Raw genomic sequence first — 27,867 nt, 5'->3', positions numbered from 1 at the left:
CTCGGATTCTTCATCTCATCTCTAGGTTGAGGTTGTAGGATAACTTGGAACAATTGATGTGTGGCAAACAATGGTTTTTTTGTTTTCCTAGAACCACCATAGGTAAGGAGATGAAGAAGCCATACAATGCACCATAGAGGGAAGACCTAGAGGGGATGGGCTTGAAGGCAACTGGAGAAGGTATAGGAGACAACAAGGTGGGAGACATGCGAGAAGATACACAGGAGAAAAAGGGGATTCAACACCCCAAGCACTACCTCCACCCACTCTTGTTATGCATTTCAACCAAGTTTCCCTTATAATAACGTAGATTGAGCAAGAGAGCAGGACAGAGGGAAATGAAGGAGCAAGAGGGATAATAGGACGAAGAGCAGGAGAGAAGAAGAGGGTGAGAAAGAGTAGGAAAGAGCTCAAAAGCTTGAAGGAGAGAAGAGAAGCAGCTAGGGAAGGAGAGGAGAAGAAGCCGAGAAGAAGGAGAGCGAAGATATAGTGTTTGGAACCTTTGAGACAGGAGGAAGCCTTAATTTTTCATAAGGGGTCCTTAAGTTTTTCATAAACTTAAGTTAATTATTTGCGAGGCCAAGATGGAGTCTAATGCCAATCGAATTTTCCAAGTTTCAATAACAAGGGGGAACTTACTTGCAAAGATTACAAGATGAGGCATAATTTAGATTGTCATTTATTTGGATTGTCTTAATTCATCTAGAAACCGACTCTTAGGGTACCAAAGTTTCAAAGTTGGGAGTTAGTAGTCATGGCGTGTCATTGGATGTTCTATTGCAACTCATGTATAGTGTGGTATTGCAAGGATTGTGATTTGTCATGAATTATCTAGATTCAAAATTTTATAGAGATTTGGTAAGATTGCGAGGGTTGTGTTTGTCATGAATTATTGAGATTTCTATATTGTTGACAAATCCAAGATACAATAACCTTCATGCTTGTCATTGTGAGATGAGGGTGTGTTTTATCATGTTTTCTTTTTTTAAGGAGAGAAAAATATGGTTGTTGAATGTATCCAATTCTGATTATTTTGCTTGCCATGTAGGAACCAAATCAAAAGTACAAAAGAACTTATCCTAATTCTCGCAAGGAGCTAGCAACTACCATTCTTTCGCTTGCACAAAAGACTTGGAGAGGAGTTAATATTAAGATGATTCTAGGAAGTCTATATTCAACTCAAAAGTGTATCCTGTGGCATTTTACAACTTGTTGGAGTGTCCATGGTCATTTCGGTTAATTGCATGATTGTGAATCTAATCCTCAACCCATAAACATGTGGCAGGTTGAGTTTGGGGTTGACACCAGTGGTTAGGAAAAACAAACAAATGGGCAGTATGTTTGGATAGATGCAAGTACAAGCGAGCACATAATGATGAGAGAATCTATTGCTTTCAAATATAGGCAATGTTGAGACAAACGTAGATGCATAACATGAATTTGAAACTTTGCTACCAAGTCCATCTTGTGGATCACATAATTGCTAACGAGAGTTCAAACTCAAAACAAACATCGGTAACAGAATTCAATACTTAGGTGATAAATGTGAAAATGTAAATTTTTACATGGCCAAAGTAGTGGATCTAAGTAGAGATCAAAGTGGAAAAATAGTGATGTATAAAGCACGATGCTATGTAACACATTACTCTATAAGAATTGTAGCATTGGATCCGAAAAATTGAGTGTCCAAAGTATGGACAAAGGAAATCAGACAATACATAGTGGCTAAAATAATGAATGGAAGAAATCGTAAACATTATAGCTAGACTACAAGATACTAAGGGCCTTAGCACATGGATGGGACTAGCATGGGTTTAGGATGGGAATCTTTTTGTCATCATTACTCCCATCCTAGACCAAGTGGTCTAGGATGGATTTAGAATGGGAGTAGCCACTTTTTCTCTCATCTTGGACCATGGCCTCTAGAACCTAGCAACCAGAATGCGTTCCCCTTTTTTAGGTATTTAAAAACATGGAAGGATGACATGTGTCTTTGTCCCCACATGGTCCCCACCTCCTAAACAATTGAGATGATGCCATGTGTCCTGTTCCACCTAAACCCATCCCTAGTTCTTTTTTTGTTGGCACATGGTGGGATGGGAACATGATAGAAATATACATGGGAACACCTTTTCCCATTTCCATCCTATTTCTTCCCATGTGCTAAGCCCCTAAGAGCGTAGTATAAGCGAATTGCCGATTTGTATGGTTGGTCTTTCAAGAAGTACGAGAAAGTTCTTCTCTCTAGGAAAAAAAGGCACTAAAAGCATACCCAAGTGATTGATCGTAATGTCTGGCCTAATAGTAGAAGAAACAAAAGGAAAAAGAATTGGCCATCAAAGCAGCTAATTTTCAAAGGACCTAGCTCACTGCCTAGGGAATCTTTGAAACAAGGGCCAACAACTAGGATGGAGAACTATGCGTCGCTCTATGAAAGACGCTTGCAATCCAAGCCTTGTAGAAATGCGCTTGCCTCTCAACAATCGTTCGAGATCTCAACCATGCTCCCATATAGCGCGCAGGGTGTAGATTATGTCCTGCCAAATGGCAATGAGGGTGGTTGCCGAGGGACCGAATGACCTCTCATTACCAAGCTACAACAATGGGCGACCCATATGTTCCAAGCATTGATGCTGCACATTGTGTCCCAAAAAGAGAAGAGACAAGACACTGTTGAGAGGGGGGGACTCGATTGATCTTGAAGACGATCGGTCTCTGGATCCTGTAAGCTGATGTGATCGTGTCAATAAGAAGGCATGAACCCCTCTGTCAACCAAGCTTCCATACCCCAGGTGAAGTCACGCTACATTCTCTACGTCCTAGCCATGATTAGGAGAGTCCCTTGCTAGGTCTTCTGTGCTGCGGGGCAGAGCTCCACAAACAATGCAGAATTGTCTTGGGATCACTATCCACACATTAGTGGCGCCTCTCATCAAAAGAAATATGTAATGTTTCATGGCTGGCAGCTAGTCGACAGACATGACCAAAAACCAGAGCTGACATCTTGGAATGCTTACTACTCAATTCAATGTCACTCTCTCCAAAAGGAGTGTAAGCGACCACCTCTACTTGAAGGTGATGACTTGTATGAGGACACCTCCACACCTCCTTGAATGTCCTAGTCTAGATGGCCAAAACCACACCTAGATCCTACTTGACCTCACGAAGGGGTTGCCCTCCCACAATGAGAGGCGCCATTATGACCTAGCTTGACCCAAAGTGACTAGTGTTGGGTCGATGGTTCAATCCTTGCCCAAGCAGCCCACTACCTTGATTATCTGCTAATCAAGCACGTCCAAGGCCTCTCTGGATTTCCATCTGTGGAGAAGACCCCTCGACCTCACTTTGCAATACTTGAGCAAAAGGATCCAAGGTCTTGGTGTAAATACTTGACCCTCAAGGACATAACTATCATACCAATGTGGGGGAGCAAAGGCTCTGTGAAGTCTATCCCTCCAAGAATTAGAAATGGCAAAGTCTCTCTCTAACATCCACATCCCTAGGGCTATGATGCCAAGTCCTCCCTCTTCTTGGGGTAGGATTATTGTTTGCCAAGCGACCTTGGCTATAGTGTTCCTTCTACCATCCAATCTTGCCCACAAAAAGTTACACATCAAGCGCTTGAGTTGCATGGATCCTTTGGGAAAACAACAGTATTAGGCTATGTACCAAGCTGTGGCAAACAAAGGACTTGGTTGGCCATGGTGTGTGTGTGTGTGTGTGTGTGCATGCATACACATGCACACATGCACATCATGCACATGCATGTGTGCATGTGTCCAAGAACATGCCCAAACTCATGCTCTAAGATCACAACAAAGTGTGCAATTTCAATTTCATGACGTGGTTGGCCACCATATGCTTGTAGTATCTTATGCCTTTGTAGAAAGTTTTGTTTTTCTTTCAAGTAAAGAGACATTTTTTGTCAGAATCAATCTTTCTTCAAAGTGTGATATTTGTGCAAAGTTAAGTTCTCCCAAGCAATGAGTATATATTCAAAAAATATTTTCTTCCCAAGTGAAAAAGTACTTGTTTATACTTCATAATTAATGCTTCATGCCAATAATTTATAATTTAAGGATTCACAAATTATGGAATTAATCTGGAAGACACTACCTTCTTGCGTAATCTTTTTTGGCGATGGAAGTCCCATGTTCTCATGATCAATATTGACATGTAAGGAGAGTTGGTCATGCAAACTATACTTATTGGTATTGAATAGTTTCCTATATAAAAGATGTTTACTTAGTGGTATTTTAAAGTTGCTATTTGTCCATGATCATGCCAAAGTTTCAATTCATGTCTTCAATATTCAGATCAATGAGGTATTTTCTTCCACCTAGATGGATTCAATTTTTTTCATTTTTAAAGGATATTTTCACTTTCATGAAATGCACATTCTACAAGTGCCCTTTTCCAAAACACACACACACAAAAAGTAAAATTTTTGAAAGATGGTGAAAGAACAATGAGAGGGGGGAGGGGGGAGAGTGGAGTAGAGGGAAAAAGAGATAAAGGGAGTTTACAAGTGACATGAAGCAAAGCATAAAATAATAAATAAAAAAAGTAAATTAGATATGCTTGTTTTGTGGGATCATTTATATAATGTCATAATGATGTTCACTTCATATAAACCCTCTTTTCTCAAAAAATTAAAGTACATCACACATGAGCTTGAATGAATGCACACGTGTATACATGTCTATACATATAGATGTATTTATATAGAAATATATGCATATAGTTATGTCCCCCTACTCAACTTTTAATCAAAAATTGGATTAATTAGCCCCCCTTCTCCCCCCCCCCACTTCCTCTCTCTGTGCGGCTGCCCCGAGCTAGCCTTCTCTCTGCCCCCCCCCCCCCCCCCCCCTTGCCTACAATCTCTTCCCTCCGCCTTGCCTGCTACCTCCCCTCCCCCTCTCCCCTCCTAGCACGTCCCCGGTCACCCCTTCCTAACCCCTCCTCTCCTCTCTCCCCTTGTAGGCTAAACTACATTGTATGGTTAGGTTAGGTAAAAGGTTAGGCTAGGCTAGGTTAGATATAGATTTTAGAAGAAACAAGAACCATTATGAGTATCTTGAACGTGAATTTATCAAATGCAATGCGAATTGGTTTTTGGGCATGGGATTTTCTATGCAAAAAAGAAAAATGTTGGCTTTGCTATCATGCTCATCGGAGTTCTAAATTGAAAGTTACAAGAAAGTTGACCCATTATGTTATAAAATATATATGTATTTCTATATATGTATAGCATTTTGCTAGCAATATATTCAAACAGAATCCCCTTGCAATATTTCACTGATCAAAATGATATTTTACTCACAATTCTAGCTTTTCACAAGAAAAATCGCTCCGTCACTATAATTCCTTTAAACATCATACAGTGAAATAATTCTCAGAGATAAGAATATCAAAAAAGAATGTTCAAAACTGTATTGAAGCACTAACAAATATTATTTCAACAATGATGAGGCCTGTCCAGCCCCATATAAAGAATATTATTTTCCTTACGGCAGATGAACTTGACTATAATATCTACAAATCTTTCATTTCAGCTTTGATTTTCTGCTGCATCTTGAATTGGAGCGTAGCTTGTGCACAATCAAGTGGAGTCTCTCCTGCGCAAACGCACGAATTGGTGGATGAATTCCAAGACTGATCAGTTTGCTCGTGTAAAAAATTAAAACCCTCCTACCAAACAGACCACATCTTTGATTCTCACGACTCCAGAGCAACGAGTTATAAGCTGGATATGAGCGCTGCTGTGTAGCTTTTACATATGTTCTTGGACTCTTTAACAGTTCAGCATGTCAGTGTTCCACAATTGTATATGGTAGGCCACATGTAGAGTCTGAGGATTTGTTTTTTGTATCAATTTGATAGCAGATAACTACTTCATAAAATAGTAGAAAAAGGATTGGATGAAATTGACAACACGCAACAGTTGTGTTTGCTGGTGTCTAAACTCTCCCCTTAAATTGAAAGCCTGCCACTTGCAAACCTAGGACAGAAGGATACAAGTATCCTGAGACAAACCCAAAATCGTGATGGGACTGGTCAGGTAAAATGATTTGGCCTTTGTCAAGCCATCGTTCACTGGAGGAGACAGTCATCGGAGTTTGTCCTATTATAGGCATTTCAAGACAAAGTGGTGGGAAGAACATGGATACAATAGACGCTCACAACCAGAGCCATACAAAAGGTACTCCACCCGAGCCAAAATAGTCAAACTTTGCATTTTAACAACAATTTGGAGTTTCTAAACTTTCTGGAATCATCTTCCTTAACGTATATAACAGTTTGAGGCTGTTTGGTTGTTGCATGAGAATATTGTCTGTGCTGGGTGTTAATTGATTATTCTAAAGTTGGTATTGAGCTGGATCCTGGTGTTGGTTTGGAGAAAAAACTGACATGAGAGGTGATTGTGGTAATATCTACGTGGGAGTATCAATCGTAGATCCTTGAGATATTTCCAAACTCTGAGGTCGGGATGACTTTTGGTATCTAGTTCTTCATGACTATTTTGACGTCCATAAGGTTCTTCAAGACTATTTTGACAGATTTTATTGCAGATACATGTTGTATTCCTCCTATTTGTTAAATGAGATGACAATATTCATTTTGATAGGAATTTACTGGTTTCATCCAGAGTTCTTGAATTTTATAGTATTCAAAACCGAGCATTATTGAATTCATAAATATGTCATCGGGCTAAGCTTTAACAGAGGATGATCCTTGTTTGGTGTCCTCGTTTTTGTGTTCCAATCTCTCTTTCATGTTTTAAGCTGTGTGTGATTTGGTGAAAGTTAATGTTGTTTATTATTTTCACTTTATGGCTATTTAAATTCTAAGTGTGAATTAAATAAATCATTGGAAACATGCTTCCGCTACAGCACCACTCTGACAGGTATCAAAGCGCTGTCTTTCTTTCCATTAAGTTATGTAATTGGCCTTGGAATAATAGCCTTAGGTCATCCTAGGATTGCATATGTTGTGAACGTGTGAAAAAAAAGCATGAGAGTCAAGGTTATCCCTGTTTGAAGCCATGGTGCATACCCAGAATGCTATGGGTGCAACGAATTCCTCACTTGTTGGATAAATAGGGTCAACGTCACACCTGTTAGCCCCCTCTGGATAGATGCATCAGTAGGGAGATGGGCTGAGGCTTCCATGTGGCCTGCAAGATGGCTGACCAGCAGACAAAGATCCTTCTTAGGGTTGATTGGGCCAGCCACATGGGCCACCCTGGCCAGCAGCAAGGCACTGCAGTCGGCGGTCTGCCCCAGTCTGTCAGGTTGGCTGGAGCAGGGGGCTGCACCTGGTCAGGTCGGCTAGATCAGGGATCGGCTGATTGGCTGACTGCGTCTGCTAGTCAGGGGCAGTTCCAGCCCTATAAAAGGGCATCAATGCTGGCCCATTCTTGAGTTCAGTCTTTGGGCATTTCAGCCTCTTCCTTGGAGCAGACCAGCAGACTGTTGGAGAGCAGAGGCGAGTGCTTGTGCGCAGCAGAAGAGGTTCTCACAGCAGTCAGTATGTAGGTGCCTTGGGTCATCCAGAAGCACACACAAAGGGGCAGATCTGCACCCTGTAGAAGAGCTTGACTGTGTTGCACAGGAAGGACAGCCGAGGACTTTACCTGGAGCAGCCACTGAAGTCTGACAGACACGCGCAGTGATCTAGGAGTATACAGCAGACAGAACAGCAAACAGAAGCCTAATTTTGGTGCCCTACCATCTACATGAAACTGTTTGGCTGTACATCTGTGCGTACTTTCTCTCTATCTAAAGTGTTATCTCTATAAGCACATGGAGTGAGTTGGCATTCAAAGTTTTCATTGTGACATCTGAAGAATTTCTTTATTTCGCTGCGTGAGGATTGCCTGTAGCAAGCAATCCTTTTCTCTAGCATCAATTGCCCCTAAGAAGACCATATCAACCAGTTTGTAGATCAGATATTTCAACTTGATTCAAGTATAGAGGAGAAAGTGCTGTGAAGGAGCTGTGGAGTGTATGAAGAACTTGAGAAAAAACTGAGAATATGTGTAAACCTCAAGAATGTGAATCCGCTACAGTCAGGGATGACAATCCATTACCGCTAACAGAAATAATGCAGCATAGAGTATTACAGCTTTGCATACATAAGAAAATAGCCGCCTTCTTGGAGGCTGAATTTACAAATTCTGGTTCAGCTCTCCAAAAGGCCCTTGGCAAGATTGAAAAGACAAAAGATTCAGATCAGCCGAGCAGATTTCGGCAGAGGTAGAAAAGATGTAGAGAAGGATGAACTCACCGATTATGATGAGTAAAAGACAAAAGAGCTGCAATAGTGCCAAAGTGTTAGAAAAGACCCAACAGAGGGTACGCACAGCGGAAGACTGACAGTAATGCCCAGGAGCTCACACAGTGTGATGTGGGGCGTGGAATCACAAACTTTAACTTATGTGCATAAAATAGATGTGCAGACTCATCAATAGACAATGAACCAGCCAGATAGAGAAACCACCAAAATAATATATTTCCATCCAAAGCTATGGACACAATACAAAAGAGAGAGATCCAGAGTCCCACCAATGGTGTGGTCCTCTGATCTTACCACAAGGTACTTCTCCTATCTCCCGGCTATCTCCAGACTCGAGCCCGCGTGCTCCACCTCGAGCGTCTGTAGACTTTCCGTCCAGAACGATCCTCTCCACCTTGCTGTCTGGAAACCAGCCTAGGTGGGCGGGCTGATTTTCCATCTTGGTCCCATTGAAGGGGCTTGATATATCGGGCTGAGACTAGGCTGGCTGCTATGGCCCGAGGCTAACTATGCAAAAAGGTCAACGGGAGAGACTATGCTGACTACAAGGGTTGCTAAAGGAAGAAGGGCTGCTTGAGGGAATAGGGTTGCAATACCATGCATAGATAGAGATTCTTGACAGTCTGTGCAAGGATGTTGATAGACTTGAAGAGCAGATATCTTCAAAGGAAGATATCACCATGTAACACCGTTTTTCGTACGTATCAAAGATTGTAAGAGTCTAGTCGTTCCTTTCGGATTGAGCAATGCCCCAGGTATTTTTAATCCGATGATGAATCATACTTTGTCACACAATGGGAGCCCATCCTATCAAATTCACAAGCCATGGGGAGTGTTTCCTCCTGTATTGCCAAATTCCCAATCCTACGAGATCCATTTCTCCTTCCCAATCCTATTAAGGAAATGTCTTGGGATAGACTTCCAGGATCAAGTTCAAAGGAGTAAGGGGACACTGAAGGTTGTAGTATAGAGTTGGATGTTGTGGCTGTGCTAAGATGCACCTGGCTTGTTTTCAAAGCAAGAAATAGATGAGTGGACCAACAGTATGTATATTATGTGTATTCATTCAGACTTCAATAGCTTAAATGGACACAAGGTTTGCCTTGCTTTTCTCAGGTATTGAAAGAAGGGAGGGTGATGGCAGATGCAGGAGGATGTCTTGTTGCAGAGGCCACCAATGCCTGCTACATGACTTATATCAAGGATAGTGTTGATTGCTTCAAGAAGCATGATTTAGTGACAGGAATAGGTGTTTCAGAGGCTTCTTCAGGGCTCAGTTGCAAGATGATGGGAGCAGAAGAAGGTGAAACTATTGAAGCCTTATGGCGCAGACAGGAACAACAACAGATCAGGAGAGTATGCTTTTGCCAGTGGGTTATTCAAGTGGAAGCTCAATTGGAGCCTATGGTCCAGGATCTCTGGAGAGATACTTGTGATGGGGATCTGCGGATCAGACATAGGATATCATAGTTCAGATCTATTACTTGGTTGCGGATATTCCCTAAGTGATGACAAGTTGAAACAGACCTCAGGAGCGTGGTGCTTTGATGGAGCCAAACTGTCTGGATGAACCTTGTCTTAGTACCAAGGTTGCTCTAGAACGCTAGCATGCTCATGATCAAGGAGGGTAGTACCCTGGACAATTGGCACTACCTGGATTACCTGTGTTCTGGGGTGACTTACCTTGGTGAAACTAGACCTGGAGGAACAAGTGCTACATAATGAAGGACTAAATATCGAGGACATCTTTATGAGAGATTCTTCATGAAAAGTGATGGAGCATCTGCATCAACGTCACCCCCACACCTCAGAGCCCCCAAATTGGGAAGACATGGGGGAGGATGATTTGTAGAAGGATATGATTTCAGAGAGAAGCCACGTGCGCAGATGTGAAGGCTACCATGGGGGCAGATCTCAGAGAGTCAAAAGAAAGGCATATGCCATACACAGAAGATGTCATGTGAGCAGGGACCTTCAGACTGGCTGACCCAGTCTGTAGGCCAGCCACACTGACTGACATGTGCCAGCTCTGATCATCCCATCTGTCTTCTGCATGGTTGCAGCCTGCTGCCCTGACCTGCAGAATACCTCTAGAGTGCTCCTGCTTGCTGCGCAGGTCTGCAGTCTTCTGCCATGGCGCAGACAGCTCCGACTCTGATCGTTCCATCTGTCTTCTGCATGGTTGCAGCCTGCCCTGACCTGCAGAATACCTCTAGAGTGCTCCTGCTTGCTGCGCAGGCCTGCAGTCTTCTGCCATAGCCCAGACAGCTCCGACTTGCTGACCTTGCAGACTCTACTGCTCCCCTGGTGCTATTGTCATCGCAATCTTCTGACAGCTCTCTCTGCTGTCCTTGCTGCCCAACTCTGATAGTGGATCTAATGGCAGCCATGTGGATGATCTCTTCCACCTAGATCTGCCCATGTGGCATCCACATGTGATGCATCTATTGTTTCAACCCGTTATGCAACTTGCATGAACCACAACATTCATCCAGAAACCCTGAAATCACCCCAGGATGTCTCCAAACACAAGCTCTGAGTGAGCTCCTCTCATTTTCTAGCCCTGAGACCACCAATGTAATATAGTACTCATGTCCATAGATGCCTCTGGTCCTCCTTTAGAAGTCTTCATCGTTAGTTTCACCTGAAATTAAACAGAAAGCTCCAAGTGCCTCTATCAAGGAAGCTTCTCCTGTACTATCCGGAAGGCTTTCACCCTCCAACCTAACAAGCATTGATGCCAAGAATGCTACTGTAATCCTCACATAAATACAAGGCGATTACATACCCATTCGTTTGTTGCTTGCTGTTAAAACAAACCCAAGTACCTAAACGAAGTACTCCCTTCAACACATCTGTGTGTTCCGGAGCCAATACCCCAATCTGCAAAAGTACTAACCCAACACCTCAGCTTGCTTTGAGCAACATACATTGTTTTCCTGGAACCTAAATTTTCTGACCATTGCTTTATACTAGACATGAGCATTGTCACACCTGGAACTATGCATCCTGTCAAGGTACTGCATGGTGTAGCCACCAAGAACAACTCACGTTAAACAACATGAGCTGAATCTTTTCCTTAGTTCATCTCCTTGGACTTTCTTCTTTTAATCATCCTTTTTCTCCTGGCAATCCCTTGCCATATGTCCAGGCATATCACATCTTTCTCTTCTTTTCAGTCCTCGGAAGTGTCTTTTTTTTATTCGGCTTACCTTTCTTTTGCTTGCCCTTCCCTTGGGTCTCTGCCAGTTGAATGTGCAGAAGCACCGAATCTATAGTTGTCCTGATGATCCTTGCCAATGAATCATTCTTTTACGTCATATGGATCTACTGCCCTTGTTACCTTCCCTGACATATCCTTTACATCCACCGGTTTTGGATCTCTTCCTTCAGTTATATCCCACAATCCACCTGCACATCCTTACCGTCTCAGCAAGATGATAGAAGAGGAGCTTGAGCAATAGTTATAGGAGTTGTTACGAATTGGCTTCATCCACACCAATAATTCGCCATACACAGCTCCAATCCTTTTTGTCAAGAAGGACGGCTCAGCTCCAATATGTGTGGATTACCGTGCACTGAACAAGCTGACCATCAAGAGCATGTTCCCCATGCCGAGGATCAACTACATCTTGAAGCGCCTAAACATGACCAAGATGTTCTCAAAGATTTATCTGAAGAGTGGGTACCACCAGATCTGGACTCACGAGCCGGATACGGCCTTCCGCACGGAGAAATCCTAGTATGAGTTCGTGTTGATGCCCTTCAGTCTCACAGGGGCACCCGCGTCCTTCAACTATATGATGCTACGGGTTTTCAAACCTTTGATCGGTAAGAGTGTCTTTGTGTTTTTAGACGACATTTTGATTTTCTCCAAGGATCCCGTGCAGCATGTGAAGCATGTTCGGTAGGTTCTTCAACTTCTGAAGGACAACCAATTGTACATCAACACCAAGAAAAGTACTTTCTTCTTGGAAGAAGTACATTACTTGGGGTACATCATCACTACGACAGGTGTTTGGCTGGAACCAGCTAAGGTGAAAGATATCGTGGAGTGGGAGGTGCAGATATTTATGCGCATTTGTCAAGCATACACGAAGCATATCAAGGACCTGGCAAAAATTGTAGTTCATATCACCAACCCTTTATAGGGAAGGGAGTAAAAGCCAAGAAGCAACCTATCACCTTTACTACAGCAGCTCTATCAACCTTCGCCCAGCTAAAAGAGGCAATTACCACAGCTCCGTGCCTGGCATTGGCACAATGGGACCAACCCGTCGATGTACAGACCGACACTAGCGAGTTTTCCATTAGAGCAGTCACCCAATCGCATTTAGAGATGCAAGTTGATTCCAGCAGAGACTAGATACTCAATATACACAAGGAGTTATGTGCAGTCATCCATGTAGGCCATCTCCTGGTGGTTCTAGTGATGCCCTATAGGCCATGGTATGTGCCTTGCAGGCATAAATATAGGCACTTGTAGTGTTAGTGCCTTTTAGGCCACATAGGACACTTAGTCCTATGTGACACCTAGGACACTTAGTCCTAGGTCTAGGTACAAGTACCTTGTACTCTCTATTTTCATTATCCTAGTTGACGTGACGGCAGACTTTATCGACTCTTTGCAACCTGCACTCTCTCTTTCTATTCATCGATCCTACAGTGGTATCAGAGCCACGTTAATACTTGCTTCCTGCTCTTGGACTCGCACAAGCTCCCTTCAGCCTACCTACTCCTCCATCCGTACAATCCGTACGACTGTATGGACCCACGTACAAACAAGCCTGCAATCAAGACCCCCGCCGTACGAAACAACCAGTACCTGCTACAGCCGTACGCTCTTCTCCGTACCTATGATTCCGTACACCAGATGTCCGTACGGCAGAAGTATTGCGCCATACACCTTCTATACAACTGTACAGAAGGTATCGTAACTGCTTCAGTACTTTCATACCGAAGTTCAATACATCATAACTGCATGTATATCGTCCGTACTATTCCGTACATCGTACCTACGCTGTGCACCATACATTGGATCTGCTCCATACAACCACACACAGCAGCTGTCCGTACAGCGTACCTGTTTCGTACGTCACCGTACAGGGCTCCGTACTGCTCTCCATACCTACATACAGTCAGCATATCTGTCCCATACTGTGTTTCTGTAAAGCTGTACATCCTGCATCCATACAGCCGCACATTGGATTCCGTACTGTTCCATATGTCTGTTCAGTACCTGCGCCGTATGTTGTGCTTGCTCCGGGATTTGGTACAACATTTGGCACGTGTGAAATTACTTGCAGTCTTTTACTGTTTTTTGACAGTTTTTACTGTCAAATCCTAATTTCCAACAGAAAATTTAGGGCTTTTGACATCTGAACCTTCAACCTGTCAATACAATACTTTGGACAAGGTTGACAACTGAAATCCTTCCAAAATTTGAAGTTTTCAGTTAATTTTAGGTTCAGGACTGTCACATTGTGCCACTCCATCACTCAGGTCAACAAAATTTAGGGTTTTTGTGTTAGGAGCTCAATTTCAACTAGTGTTTGGGACAGTAACTCATACTTTTCCAGCTTCAAGCCTTAAGGCTATACATTGAGTCACATTTGCAGGACATTGAGTCAGATTTTCAAACATTGAGTCTTTTCTGAAGGACATTAAGTCAGATTATCATTCATTAGGTCACTTTTGCAAAAATCTAAGCAAAATTTGGGGCTTTTCTGCATTTGCCCTCTTTTTGGACTATTTGCCCTCATTAAATTTGGGGTTTTTGCCAGATTTGCTGTTTTTTGCAATGAGCATTGCCTGACACAGTCACATTTGGGTCAGATCTGCATTTGCCCTTTGATTTGGATTGGAAATTTGCAGATATTTGCTGTCATTATTGGACAGCCAGCTCTTTGCAGTGATAGTCTTGAGGCTTTTGGGTTTTCAGGTCTCTTTCAGGGTATCACATTTGCTATGGCTGGGAACAATCAAGATCTATTTGGCGTTCTTCGTGAAGATGATAAGTTGGATGGCACCAACTATCCGATGTGGTCTTATCTCATGAAACATATTCTTGTTGCAAAGCATTTGTCGAATATTGTTTCTGGGGTCGATCTGAGGCCAGCCAATGCTACAGTGGTTGCCTCTACTGCTGGTCCCTCTGCAGGGGTTACTCCTCCTGATGCCTCATCCTCTAGCACTCCTGCTGCTGCTCTTCCAACTCAGGAACAGTCAAGATGGGATGCAAGAGATGCAAATGCACATTCATGTATTGCTTTATCATGCAAGAGAATCATTATTCCACACATCCGGTCTTGCAGGACAGCAAAGGATGCTTGGGATAAATTGGCTTCTCTCTATCAAATTCGCAATGAAGCTCGTGTTGCATATTTGAGAAGGCAATTATAGGAAGTCAATATGAATGAAGGTGACTCTATGGATGCATACCTGACAAAGGTCAAGGATCTCATGGAACAACTTACCAACATTGATGAGGTGGTGCCAAATTCACCGCTTGTCAGTACCACATTGAATGGACTGCCAGATACATATCAAGGGTTTGCTACAACCCTTCAATTAGTGGCCATGGGTAATCCAGACCACTATTCTTTTGATCAGCTAGTTACTTTGCTTTTGCAGGAAGAGCAAAGTCGAGCTAATAGACAAGCCATTATTCCTGATCATGCATTTGCCCATGCATCTAAAAATACAGCAGATAAGTCAAAGAAGAAAAGATGCAACTACTGTCGCAAGCCTGGACATGACATTTCAGAATGCAGGAAGCGCATTGCTTCAGAGAAAAAGAAAGCAGGATTGACGGTTAATGCCTCACATGCTATTGAATCCCATGAGCCAACACATGCTTCACATGCACATGCTCTTCAGGATGATTGGGCATGGGCTGTCCATTGCTCATTTGATCCCTCCAAAGCTGATGCACTCTTTACTGCTAATGACGCTCAGTCTTGGTATTTTGATAGTGGTGCCTCCAAGCACGTCACATCTTACAGACACTTGTTTCACTCTTTAGCTGATGCACCTCAAGGGGGGACTGTCACATGTGCTAATAATGCTTCATATGCTGTGAAAGGAATTGGAGATGTGCAGCTCACATCTATTTCAAGTCATCCTGTCACTTTGACAAATGTTCTCTTTGTGCCTGGAATTGAAGTCAACTTGATCTCAATTTCAGCAATTGCTACTTCAAATTTCAGAGTGATTTTTGATGGCTACAGATGCCTAGTTTATGATCTTCGTGATGACAATGCCATAGTTCTCACTAGCACTTTGCAAAAGAAGCTTTATCACCTTGATCATCACTCAGCTGCACTTTCTATTGAAGCATTTGCTATTTCAGATTCACAGCTTGCTGAAACTCATCTTTGGCATGAGAGAATGGGTCATCTCAATTATAGAGCTCTTGCAAAGCTACATTCACAACAAATGGCAAATGATGTACCTCAAACTCACACAGTTTCCAAACATGTGTGTGAGGTTTGTCTTTTGGGTAAGATGCATCGGTTTCCTTTTCAAAAGAATTGTCCAAAACTCTCACAAAGGAAATTGCAGTTAGTGCACAGTGATATCTGTGGCCCAATGAGGACAAATGCCATTGGGGGGTACAAATATTTCACGACTCTCATTGATGATTTCACAAGATATTGCTGCATATATCCTTTAAAAGCCAAATCTGACGTTTTCTCATGGTTTCACAAGTGGCTGAATATGGTTGAGAATGAATCAGGATGCAAGCTTGTCACCCTCAACACAGATAGGAGGGGAGAGTATATGTCGAAGGAGTTTGATGCATTTCTGTCTTCACGGGGCATTATTCACTCATGCACTACTCCTTACACTCCTCAGCAGAATGTTGTTTCTGAAAGGAAAAACAGGTCCACAATGGAGATGGCCAGATGCATGCTGTGATGTGTGCCAACTATGTGCTGAATAGATCACCTACACGGGCATTGAAGACTGTTACACCTTATGAAGCATGGAAAGGCAGAAAGCCTTCACTTTCACACATGAGAGTTTTTAGGTCTCTTGCATATGTTCATGTACCATCTCAGCTGAGACATAAGCTTGATGACAAGGCAATCAAATGCATATTTATTGGTTACAGCCAAGAGAGCAGAGGGTATCGGTTATACCAACCAAATACTGGGAAGATTATTGTCAGTAGAGATGTAATCTTTGCTCAACATTCAGCTTCTCCTCTTGTGGACTGCAAAGCTAAGCCAGATGTTGACATGTTTGATGCCTTTGAATCTTGGTTACCTCTACCATCCTCAGAAGAGGACTTTGACCAACAACATGAGCCTCCTGCAGGCCCTCCACCAAGCAATAATCAGCCACTACCTCATGCTGATTTGCAGCTCTCTCTTCCGGCACAAAATGATCCCACTATTCATAATGCAGTCATTGAAGAAAGAGCTGTCAATAGACAGCAAAGGCAAGTTCCCAGATGGCTTCTTGATACATTGAGGGACAGCAAACAAGATTAGCCTTTTGCTGCCCAGACAAGATCAGGGAATAGACAGCATGGTCACTTTCTTGAGTTTGCACTCCTTGCTACAGCTTGCAATGAAGAGCCTCTGTGCCATAAAGATGCTTTTGACAGCAAAGAGTGGATGGATGCAATGAGGGCTGAGTTACATTCCATTGCTAAAAATGACACATGGGATTTTGTAGATCTTCCTCCCGGCAAGCATGCCATTGGAACCCGGTGGGTCTACAAATTAAAAAGGAAATCTGATGGCAGTATAGATCGACACAAAGCCCGTTTGTTGCAAAAGGGTATGCCCAATACCAAGGCATTGACTTTGGAGAAACATTTGCTCCCACATCCACGATTACTACCATTAGATGTGTCATTGCCATTGCTGCCCATCATCATTGGCAAGTGCACCAACTTGACATCAAGCCTGCTTTTCTTCATGGGGATCTGCAGGAAGAAGTCTATGTCACACAACCTCCTGGGTTTGAGGTTTTTAATTCTGAAAATGAGTTATTCCGGCTTAGAAAAGCCCTTTATGGTTTCAAGCAAGCACCCAGGGCATGGTATGCCAAAATTCATGCGCACTTACTATCCCTTGGTTTTTGGAATAGTCCCACAAAACCCACTCTTTATGTCCGTGGGAGTGGATCTGATTTTTTAGTGCTGATTTTATATGTGGATGATATGCTCATCACGGGCCCAAATACTCAGCAAATTGCAGCTTTCAAGGCTGATTTGCAGCAGATTTTTGACATGTCATACATGGGACAGCTCCATTATTATTTGGGCATTCAGTTTGCTCATGTTGAGGGGGGTATCATGATGTCTCAGTCCAAGTATATTGGACAGCTCCTTGATCGTTTTCAGTTTGAGGATTACAAGCCAATCTCTACTCCAGTGGACCCTGGCTTCAAATTCTCAGCTCATGATGGGAGCCCACCATGTAATATCACTCTTTATCAACAGGTTCTTGGATGCCTTATTTATTCATGTCACACCAGACCTGACTTACAGTATGCAGTATCTCAGCTCAGCAGATTCATGCACATGCCCAGTTCATAGCATTGGCAAGCAGTGAAGAGAGTCTTCAGATATCTCAGAGGCACTCAGGATTTAGCCCTCTTCTATGGTGATCAAGGTTCACTCACCATGCATGCTTACACGGATAGTGACTGGGCAGGATGTTCCGACACCAGAGTGTCACATACCGGCAATTGTTTTTTGCTTGGCAATTCATGTATCTCTTGGCTTAGCAAGAAGCAACCAACAGTTGCCACATCTAGCTGTGAGGTTGAGTACAGGGCAGCTTTCACCGCTACAGTAGAGTGTGTTTGGCTTCGACAATTACTTACACACCGCTACAGTAGAGTGTGTTTGGCTTCGACAATTACTTACACATCTTGGTATTCGCAAGACATCCTCCACTATTGTCTACACTGACAGCGAGAGTGCTTTGGCCATTGCGCGTAACCCAGTGTTTCATGCGCGTACCAAGCATGTTGAAGTTCACTATCATTATGTTCGGGAGCGGTTGTCAGCAGGAGACATAGACTTGTCATATTTTTCCACAGAGGACAACATAGCAAATATGTTTACAAAGGCACTTCCTCGTCCCAAGTTCGAAGTCTTCCGACAGGCTTTACACTTGGTTCCCTTTGTTACATGATCTGACATCCCTTGTACATTCATAGGTGGCTATATCCTTTTGGATGAACATGTGCCACCATGACCAGAAAATATCAGGTATTCTGAGACGTTTCCAGAGTACTTCAGCCCATCCCATGGAGGGGGGTTTGTAGGCCATCTCCTGGTGGTTCTAGTGATGCCCTATAGGCCATGGTGTTAGAATTATAGATATAATTCAGCAGTGACCAATGCTTGAACCTGCTCTGATACCAAATGTGAGTTTTGGAGAGAGAGAGAGAGAGCAAGAGAGTGAGCTGAGAGCTGAAAGCTTGAAAGCTTAGTTGCAAATGAAGAGTGTGAGAGTACAACTGAAAGAGTGAGAGATAAGGTTTTGTCCTAGTGACAAAACCTTAGTAGTCGCTAACCATAGTTAGTGGACTAACTGCAGTTAGGGGGAAAAACCTCTTAAAGAGGAAAAAGTGCCCCTAACTAGCTTATTAAATACTCCGTGCTCCCTGCTCCCTTCACCATCTGCTGCATATTCACCTCCATCACCAGCCCACAAGCTTTTTCTTCATCTCCATTGTCGTCCGTACAGATCGTCCGTACAATCTGTACGGACTGTTTACGTATAGTCCCGCACTGCACTTGCGCCACTCGTCCGTACCTGCTCGTACTCTGCCGTACCTACCGTACCTGCGCATTTCGTACAGCACGACTGCAGCACCTTTCATACTATACATCATCGTCCGTACGTTCGCCGTACCTTCTTGCGTCAGTGCCGTACTTGCAGTCTCGTCGTACTACGCGACCGTACGGCTGTACAACTCGTCATCGTACGCCGTACGTACCTGCTCTGCAGATCTGCTTGCCCGTATTGTACCTGCTGTGCCAACGTGTACATGTCGTGTGTGCTGTACCTGCTCGCACCTGCAGCCTTACCTGCATCATCACCTACGTACCAGTCATACCTGCAAACAGTTCGCCATACGTACTTCGCCGTACATCCCGAATCTGTGTCACATTCCGTACATCAATCGTACCTGCTTCCGTACAACTACGAACAAATATTTCGTACTGCACGTGTGGCGGATCTGTACCTACTCATCTGTACTCTGTCGTACAAACGTACCTGCTCATCCGTACTCATCGTACCAGCAAATCTGGTGGTATTTATGTAAACATTTGCAGCCTTTTGCAGTCATTTGGGTATTTTCGGGTTCATAGTTGCTTGTGAAGCAAACATTGCAGACAGATCTGTAGATTTGGTTTGAAATTTGGGGCTTTTGTTCAGAAATTGCAAATTTGGGGCTTTTAGTAAATTTGCCCCTTTCTGGTTGCAATTTCAAGCTCGACATTTGGGGCTTTCAGTTTTGCAGTACAATTTCTTGCAAAAATTTGGGGATTTTGTGATAACACTGCAATTTCGCAGTGAAATTTGAGGCTTTTGCAGACAGAGCGCAATTCTTGCAACATTTGGGGCTTTTGATCAATTTGCCCCTTTCTGGTTGCAATTTTGGGCCTATTTTGTGGCTTTTGTGTTGGGAGAGCAATTTTGGAGATTTCAGTTCATACTGCCTTTCTTGAAGTGTTTTGCAGCACTTTTCGCAGATTCTGGAGAATTTTTGATGCTTGGACAGATTTCTGACAGTGCAAGTGCAAAAATCTAAGTTGCATTTACAGCCAGTGCTTGGCTGTGTTTTTTGGAAGTTGTGCATTTCATTCCCAGTAAGGGAATTCAGTTTTGTATCTGCTTAAATCTCTTTCTCAGATATGGCCCAGCAAAATCAGAATGATTTCCAGTTCGGTGGTCTTTCACAGGAAGACAAGTTGGATGGTACCAACTACTCCCTCTGGAGTTTTATGGTACGCAATATTCTGATTTCTCGCAATTTATGGGATTATGTGAATGGGGGTGAGATCCGACCAGTAGATATAGCACCTAATACCCCTCCCCAGCAAGGAGGTGGAAGAGGTCGTGCACAGGGTGCAGCTGCAGGACAAGTTGTTGGTGCAGCTATAGTCACTACTCCAGAGCAGAAGAGATGGGATTTACGGGATGCCTTAGCCTTGTCATGCATCTCTCTTTCAGTGAAAAGATTTATCATTCCGCATATCCAGTCGTGTAAGACCTCGAAGGCAACGTGGGATATCTTAGAAAGCATGTATGCAGCCCGAAATGATGCAAGGGTATCTTTCTTGAAAAGAGAGTTAAGTAATACACATATGGAAGAGGGTGACTCCATGTCAGTACACCTCACAAAGCTACAGGATCTCAGAGAGCAATTATTGAACATTGATGAGATTATTCCTGATTCAGAGATGATCACCACCACTCTGAATTCTCTTCCTGAGTCTTATCTCAGCTTTCATACCTCGCTGAACTTATCATTGAGGGGGGGTGCAAATCCTCTCACTTTTCATGAATTGATAGAAATTCTGCTTCAGGAAGAGCAGACCAGGAAAAACTTGGCTTCACGTGCAGGTGAACAAGCTATGCTCTCAAAGTTCAAGTCAAAAACAAAGGGACAGGCAAAGACATCAGTAAATCAGCCTTCCAGTGGGTCAGGATAGCCTTCACAAAAGGCTAAAAATGATGCAAGCAAGCCCAAGAAGAAGGGTTTTTGTCATTACTGCAAAAAGCCAGGTCATCACATTGCAAAATGCAGGAAAAGGCTTGCAAAAGAGAAGAAAAACAGCTCCGGTATGGCTGTTTCAGATTCAGCTCCTCATGCATCTGACAGTGGGGATGCTGCTACCAACTTTGTTGGATAGGATTATGCCTTTTTATCTTGCATTTCAGATTCTAGGCTGGCTGTTTCAGATGCTCGAGATAGTACAACCACTTGTAATGATGATACATATGCCTTTTTGACTTGCAGTTATGATCCTTCCACGGATGCATCAGCTTTTAGTGTCAATGAAACACTGAATACTTGGTATTTTGACAGCGGTGCATCCAAGCATATCACTTCTAGGAAGTGTCTCTTTACTTCCTTGCATCCACCTCCGGTTGGTAAGAAAGTCACTTGTGCCAACAACTCATCATATTCAGTATGTGGTACAAGAGAAGTTGAGCTTACTGCCATTGATGGCTCAGTTTTCAGACTTTCAGATGTCTTGTATGTGCCTGGTATCACCAAGAATCTCCTTTCAGTGTCCACTCTTAACAGGGCTGGATTTCATGTCATCTTTGAGGATGACAAATGTGCTGTCTCAGACAGGGAAAATGATTATGCCTTGAGATTATCTGGTACTCTGCTGCGTGGGCTTTTTCAGCTTGATCTTTTTGAGAAAAGAGCAGCCCATGCTCTTGCAGTTTCTACTCCTACTGCTGCCATGCAGAATGCAGAATTATGGCATGCCCGATATGGCCACATGCATTACAACAGCTTGATGACGCTTCAGAAGCACTCTATGGTTGATGCATTGCCACCTCTTGAGATACCTCCTCCACATGCCTGTGAAGGGTGCATTTTAGGCAAGATGCATAGATTCCCCTTCAAAAAGGATGGTTCAGTTAAAGCTGTCCGGAAATTACAGCTTATACACAGTGATGTCTGTGGTCCCATGAGGACTCCATCATTGGGTGGTCATCTCTACTTTGTTACTTTTATTGATGATTACTCCAATTTCACTTGGGTTTTTAGACTGAAGCGCAAATCAGAAGTGCTCATGGTGTTTAAACACTTTTCAGCCATGGTTGAAAATGAAACTGGACTCAAGATACAGACATTGCGCACAGATAGAGGTGGGGAATACTTGTCTGCAGATTTTGATGCTTTTCTGAAAGGCAAGGGTATTGTGCATCAGCTCACAGTGATGCTGACCCCTCAACAAAATGGCAAAGCTGAGAGGAAAAATAGAACTCTTATGGAGATGGACAGATGTATGCTGAAAAGCAAACACATGCCTCACAAATTCTGGCTTGAAGGTCTAATGTGTGCCAACTACATCTTAAATCGGACTCCCACTAAGGCTTTGAAAACAAAAACTCCCTATGAGGTCTGGAATGGGAGAAAGCCTTCAGTGGATCATTTCCGAGCCTTTGGATGCCTTGCATATGCTCATGTGCCACTTGAATTTCGGCATAAGTTGTCAGATAAGGCAATTTAGTGCATATTTGTTGGGTACAGTGCAGAAAGCAAGGGGTACTGTCTCTACAATCTTGCTACACGCAAGATCATTGTCAGTAGAGATGTGATATTTGCAGAAAATTCAGCTCACACTCAAGCTGAATTTCATATGCCTTCTTCTTCATAGGATGTTTTTGAGGGGATGCTACCCATTGCCTTGGGTTCCCCTACTGATATTTCTGATGCAAATCAGAATTTACAGCCACCTCCCGATGCTCCAGTTCAGTCACAGGATGTCTTGCCACCTCCACAGGCAGTGGAATAGGTAGTTCAGCAAGAAATTGCAGACATACATGCAGCAAAAGCAGTCCCAGACTGGCTGTTACAGACTCTCAGGGAGAGTAAGATTGATGCTCCATTACCTGGCAGGACTCGCAGTGCAGCAAGGCACATGGAAGGTGCTAATTCAGTTGAATCAGAATATGCAGATACTCTTCTCGATGAGGAGGAGCCTGCAACATTCGAAGAAGCAAAGGACAATGTGCATTGGATGAATGCCATGCACGATGAGTTGCAGTCCATTAAGAAAAATCAAACTTGGGATGTCGTGGACTTGCCACCAGGTAAACATGCCATTGGTACACGATGGGTTTTCAAGGTGAAACACAAGCCAGATGGCTCCATTGACAAATACAAGGCAAGGCTAGTTGCCAAAGGCTATGCTCAGAAAAAGGGCATAGATTATGAGGAGACTTTTGCTCCTACATCCCGGATGACCACCATCCGATCCGTTATTGCAATGGCTGCACATTTTGAGTGGAATGTTCATCAGTTGGACATTAAAACAGCCTTCCTAAACGGAGACTTGTTGGAAGAGGTTTATGTCAAACAACCTCCAGGCTTTGAAATTACAGCAAATGCACTTCATGTATGCAAGCTAAATAAAGCTTTGTATGGGCTGAAACAGGCCCCTCGTGCATGGTATGCCAAGATTCATGCCTTTTTGACCAGCAAGGGGCTGCACGCACAATAGTCCTACTGAGAGCACCCTCTACATCAAGATGGATGGGAGGGAAATTTTAGTCATCCTTCTTTATGTTGATGACTTACTGCTCACAGGGTCCAATGAAGATAATATTGCAGATTTCAAAGCTGATTTGCAGACCACCTTTGACATGTCAGATTTGGGGCTGCTTCACTTTTATTTGGGGATCCAGTTCTCTCAAGAGAGACGTGGCACTGTTATGTCTCAGTCCAAGTATGTGCAGAAACTCTTGGACAGATTTAACATGCATGATTGTAAGCCCATAGCCACTCCCATGGAGCCGGGGCTGAAACTCACAATGCATGATGCAGGAGAATCAGTTGATGCCACATCTTACAGTCAGGCTGTTGGATGCCTCATATATCTCTGCAACATTAGACCTAATATTCAGTTTGCAGTATCTCAGGTGAGCAGGTATATGCACAGCCCAAAAACTATGCATTGGCAGGCAATTAAGCGCATCTTCCGTTATTTGCAGGGCACGAAGTCTTTTGGCTTATTATTTCCCAGGGGGGGTGACTTGCAGATGCATGCCTACAATGATTCAGATTGGGCTGGTGATTATGGCACTAGGCAGTCCACTAGTGGCAATTGTTTCTTTTTGGGTAAAGCTTGCATTTCCTGGCTGAGCAAGAAACAATCTACAGTGGCTACCTCGTCATGTGAAGCTGAGTACAGGGCAGCTTTCACAACAACAGTTGAATGTCTCTGGCTGCGACGTCTATTTGCTGATCTTCATCTGTCATTGGAGGGTCCTTCTCCAATTCTCACTAATAGTCACAGTGCCATTGTAGTGGCAAAGAATCCAGTGTTTCACGCTCGCACGAAGCACATTGAGGTTCACTATCACTACATCAGAGAGAAGTCGCATGCAGGAGAGATCAGTATGATCTTTGTGTCCACACATGACAATGTTGCAGATATTTTCACCAAAGCATTACCACGTGAAAAGTTTGAGGCATTTCGCAGTGCCCTGAACTTATATCCGTTTGGTGATTAATCAGCCTTATACATGACATTGGCACTGCAGGGGGGTATTAGAATTATAGATATAATTCAGCAATGACCAATGTAATTTAATAAGCTAGTTAGGGGCACTTTTCCCTCTTTAAGAGGTTTTCCCCCCTAACCGCAGTTAGTCCACTAACTATGGTTAGTGACTACTAAGGTTTTGTCACTAGGACAAAACCTTATCTCTCACTCTTTCAATTATAAGTACCTTTTAGGCCACATAGGACACTTAGTCCTAGGTCTAGGTACAAGTACCTTGTACTCTCTATTTTCATTATCCTAGTTGACGTGACGGCAGACTCTATCGACTCTTCGCAACCTACACTCTCTCTTTATATTCATCGATCCTACAATCCATGCCCTCAAGACATAGCAACATTTTTTATATGTAGTCCACATAGATCATTGGGCCTTGCGGTGGCTATAGACCATACCTGCCACTCAGTGGGGTCAGATCAAAAGAACTTCTCAGAAGTTTCACAGAATGATCAAGTATCAACCAGGATCAAAGAATGTTGTGGCAGATGCTCTTAGCAGACGAGGAATGGTCACCTCTATCTCCATAGTGCAAGAGTACTCTCTAGCAGAGATGCACAACCCGTACCATATGGATCTTGATTTCCATACGCACTGGTACAAAGTCATGCTAGACACATGACCCAACGACCATGTTGTACACGACAGTGTTGTTCAAAGGATGCCTTTGTGTGTTGCCCACATACCGTGCTTGTTGGAATAACTATGGTCAATGGCTTGCTCTATGGTGCATGTGTGCATCTACGGGAGTCACATATGTATGTGTGTGTGTGTGTGTGTGTGTTTGTGTGTGTGTGTGTTAGAGGCACATCTAGTGCTATGATGTGTCTAGTGTGTGACCTAAGTGATGATGTAAGCCAAAGGCCCTCACATGGGAGGTTCCTTTGATTTAGGCCAATCCCACTGATGTAGGGGCTGATTGCCACTGATTTAGAGGAGGTGCCTACACCATCCTCTCTTTCTATAAAATGGAGGTCATTCCTTCATTCTAATACATGAATTTTGCCTCACTTGTGCTCTCACTCCTTGTGCCATGATGCATCTCTTCTACCCCACACTCCTCTACATTTGGTATCAGAGCTGGTACGCTTTGTAGAACTCATTTTGGTAGTGCCACCTCATCATCTTCTCCAACACCTCTTTCTCAGAATTTGCTTAGCTCTGTTCTCCCCATTCCTTGCGACTTTTGCCAAGCCCTCCCAGCTGGATTTTTTACACTATGGGGCACTTCTCTGGCCCAGAGCATTTCCCTAGATATGGTGTATTCCACCCGTGCTGATTCAAGCAAGCTAAGACGAAAAAACGCACAATTCTGCTCTTCTGCTCAACCATTGCCTGAGCCCTCCTAGCACAAGCTGGTCCATGCCTAGAGCCTACTGGTGATGAGTTTTGAAGGCCAATGCTTATTGGAGCAAGGAGAAATCAGAAAAAAGACAGTCAACGAAGGTGCAACTCTCCCAGACCAAAAGGTGCACTATTTCAGCAATGCTCTATGGTGAACTTACTTGGGTATTCAAGCTTTAGTTTTGCATAAAAAGCCCTCTCAAACTCTTCTTCAGTTGTGTGAATTATGCCCTCCAAGTTGAGCTAGTCTAATGCAATGCATTTTTGACAGTTTTGGACATTTGATGCTAGAGTAAATGCTAGAGTGATTCTTGAGGATTGAAGTAATGCCAAAGTACAGATCAAAGAATGCATTTTCAGTTTGAAATTCAGTTGGGACTGATCTTTTGTCAAAATGCCAAGCTCTGAAGGTTCTTCTAATGCTAATCACTTGAAGAAGACTACAAGAAGGACAAAATTCAAAGTGAAAAAGACCCCAGCCAAGAAACTTTGGGAGAAGCCAACAGGGTATAAATATGCTAAACAATTAGGATTCTCTGAATTTATCTCTAGCAATCTACATTTGTATGGTGAAGGAGATTTCTTTTTCCACAAAATTAGTCATTTTGTAAGAGAGTAGACACTGCCTGACAAAGGTAAGACCCTCTAATGGCTACTTATAAAATTGACAAGTTCAACGGCCAAGGACTCCATATTTGGTAGATGAAGATAAAGTTTATGCTTATGAAGGAAAATCTATGGGACTTAGTCAAGGAAGGAACTCAAACCTCTCAAGAAGGTGAATCAACTACAACAAAAGGTAAAGGAAAAGCCATTGACTCTACTTATATACCTACAGATGCATACAGAATTAAGAAAGCCTATGTCATCATTGCATTAGGTTTGGGTGATGACTATGTACACCACATTTCAGATTTGGAATTCCCTTTTGAAGCATGACACAAGTTAGACATATTGTTTGGTGCTAGCTCTCATACTTCCAAATTAAAGCTGAAAATTAAGTTCTTTAAACTTAAAATGGAGGGAGATAATGTTGCTGCCCATATCAACACTATGAGAAGTATTATGACACAACTAGCTTCAATTAATTCCCATGTCACTAAGGATGATGTTATGGTGCTTTTAAAGAGCATGCCTCAGGATTTTGACAATGTGGTTACTACTGTAAAGAATCTTCCTCAACCCTCATTAGAAGGCATTATTAGTGCCTTACAAGAAGAGGAAAGAAAGAACACTTCAAGAATGGGCAAAATGCATACAGAGGCACTTGCAGTGAAGTTTTCAAAGAGCAAGTACAAGGCTTGTTAACACTGTGGAAAGAACAATCACCTTGAGAAAGATTGTTAAAGAATCAACCCTTGCTCATATTGTGGAAAGAATAATCACTCTGAAAAGTTTTGCAACGAGAAAAAGAGGACTATGACAAATCTGGTTGAAGAGAGATTTCCATCAGCAAAAGAAGCATCCAACTTCGTGGTAGAAGACAAGGACTTTGCCTTTTGAGCAACTTGTCTTTGAATTTTTGTTTATCATCACTTGGTCAAATTTTGAGGTTCTCTGCCTAGAGTAAATTTTGAGGTTCTCTGCCTAGAGTAGTACTCCAAAAAGAATGTCATGTTTTTTGTAAATCACCTCTAGTCACCATATGATGTAGGCCATGTGATATGTGTTTGTTCTATCCCATTTTTGTAAACCTTGACCCTATGAGATCATAGACATAGATTTATCCTTGACCACCATGAGATGGCCATGTGTGACCACTATGAGATGGCATGAGAAACTATGAGACTAGATGTATCCTTGACATTGCAAGAGGCAAACCCTTGAGGGAGGTATATTGGGATAACTATGATCAAGGACTTGCTCTATGGTGCATGTGTGCATCTAGGAGAGTCAAATGTGTGTATGTGTGTGTGTGTGTGTGTGTGTTGTAGAGG

General features: G+C 43.0%; 1 protein-coding gene across 1 annotated transcript in view; it reads right to left on the bottom strand.

The window, feature by feature from the left end:
* Positions 1-5,356: 5,356 nt before the first annotated feature.
* Positions 5,357-27,867, bottom strand: part of LOC147902471 (Ankyrin repeat family protein) — a 56,945-nt gene continuing 34,434 nt past the window's right edge. The window contains exon 10 of the mRNA XM_087373807.1: positions 5,357-5,621. Coding sequence (XP_087229933.1) covers positions 5,539-5,621 — 83 coding nt within the window. The 3' untranslated portion in view covers positions 5,357-5,538. The remainder of the gene's footprint in view (positions 5,622-27,867) is intronic.

This window comes from Dipteris shenzhenensis, chromosome 4 (assembly GCF_047967505.1).
Source record: "Dipteris shenzhenensis isolate YYH24624 ecotype China chromosome 4, Dip_SZ_1.0, whole genome shotgun sequence".
Lineage (NCBI taxonomy): Eukaryota > Viridiplantae > Streptophyta > Polypodiopsida > Gleicheniales > Dipteridaceae > Dipteris > Dipteris shenzhenensis.
The sequence above is the reverse complement of the archived record's forward strand: the minus strand, read 5'-3'. Positions and strand labels throughout refer to the sequence as shown.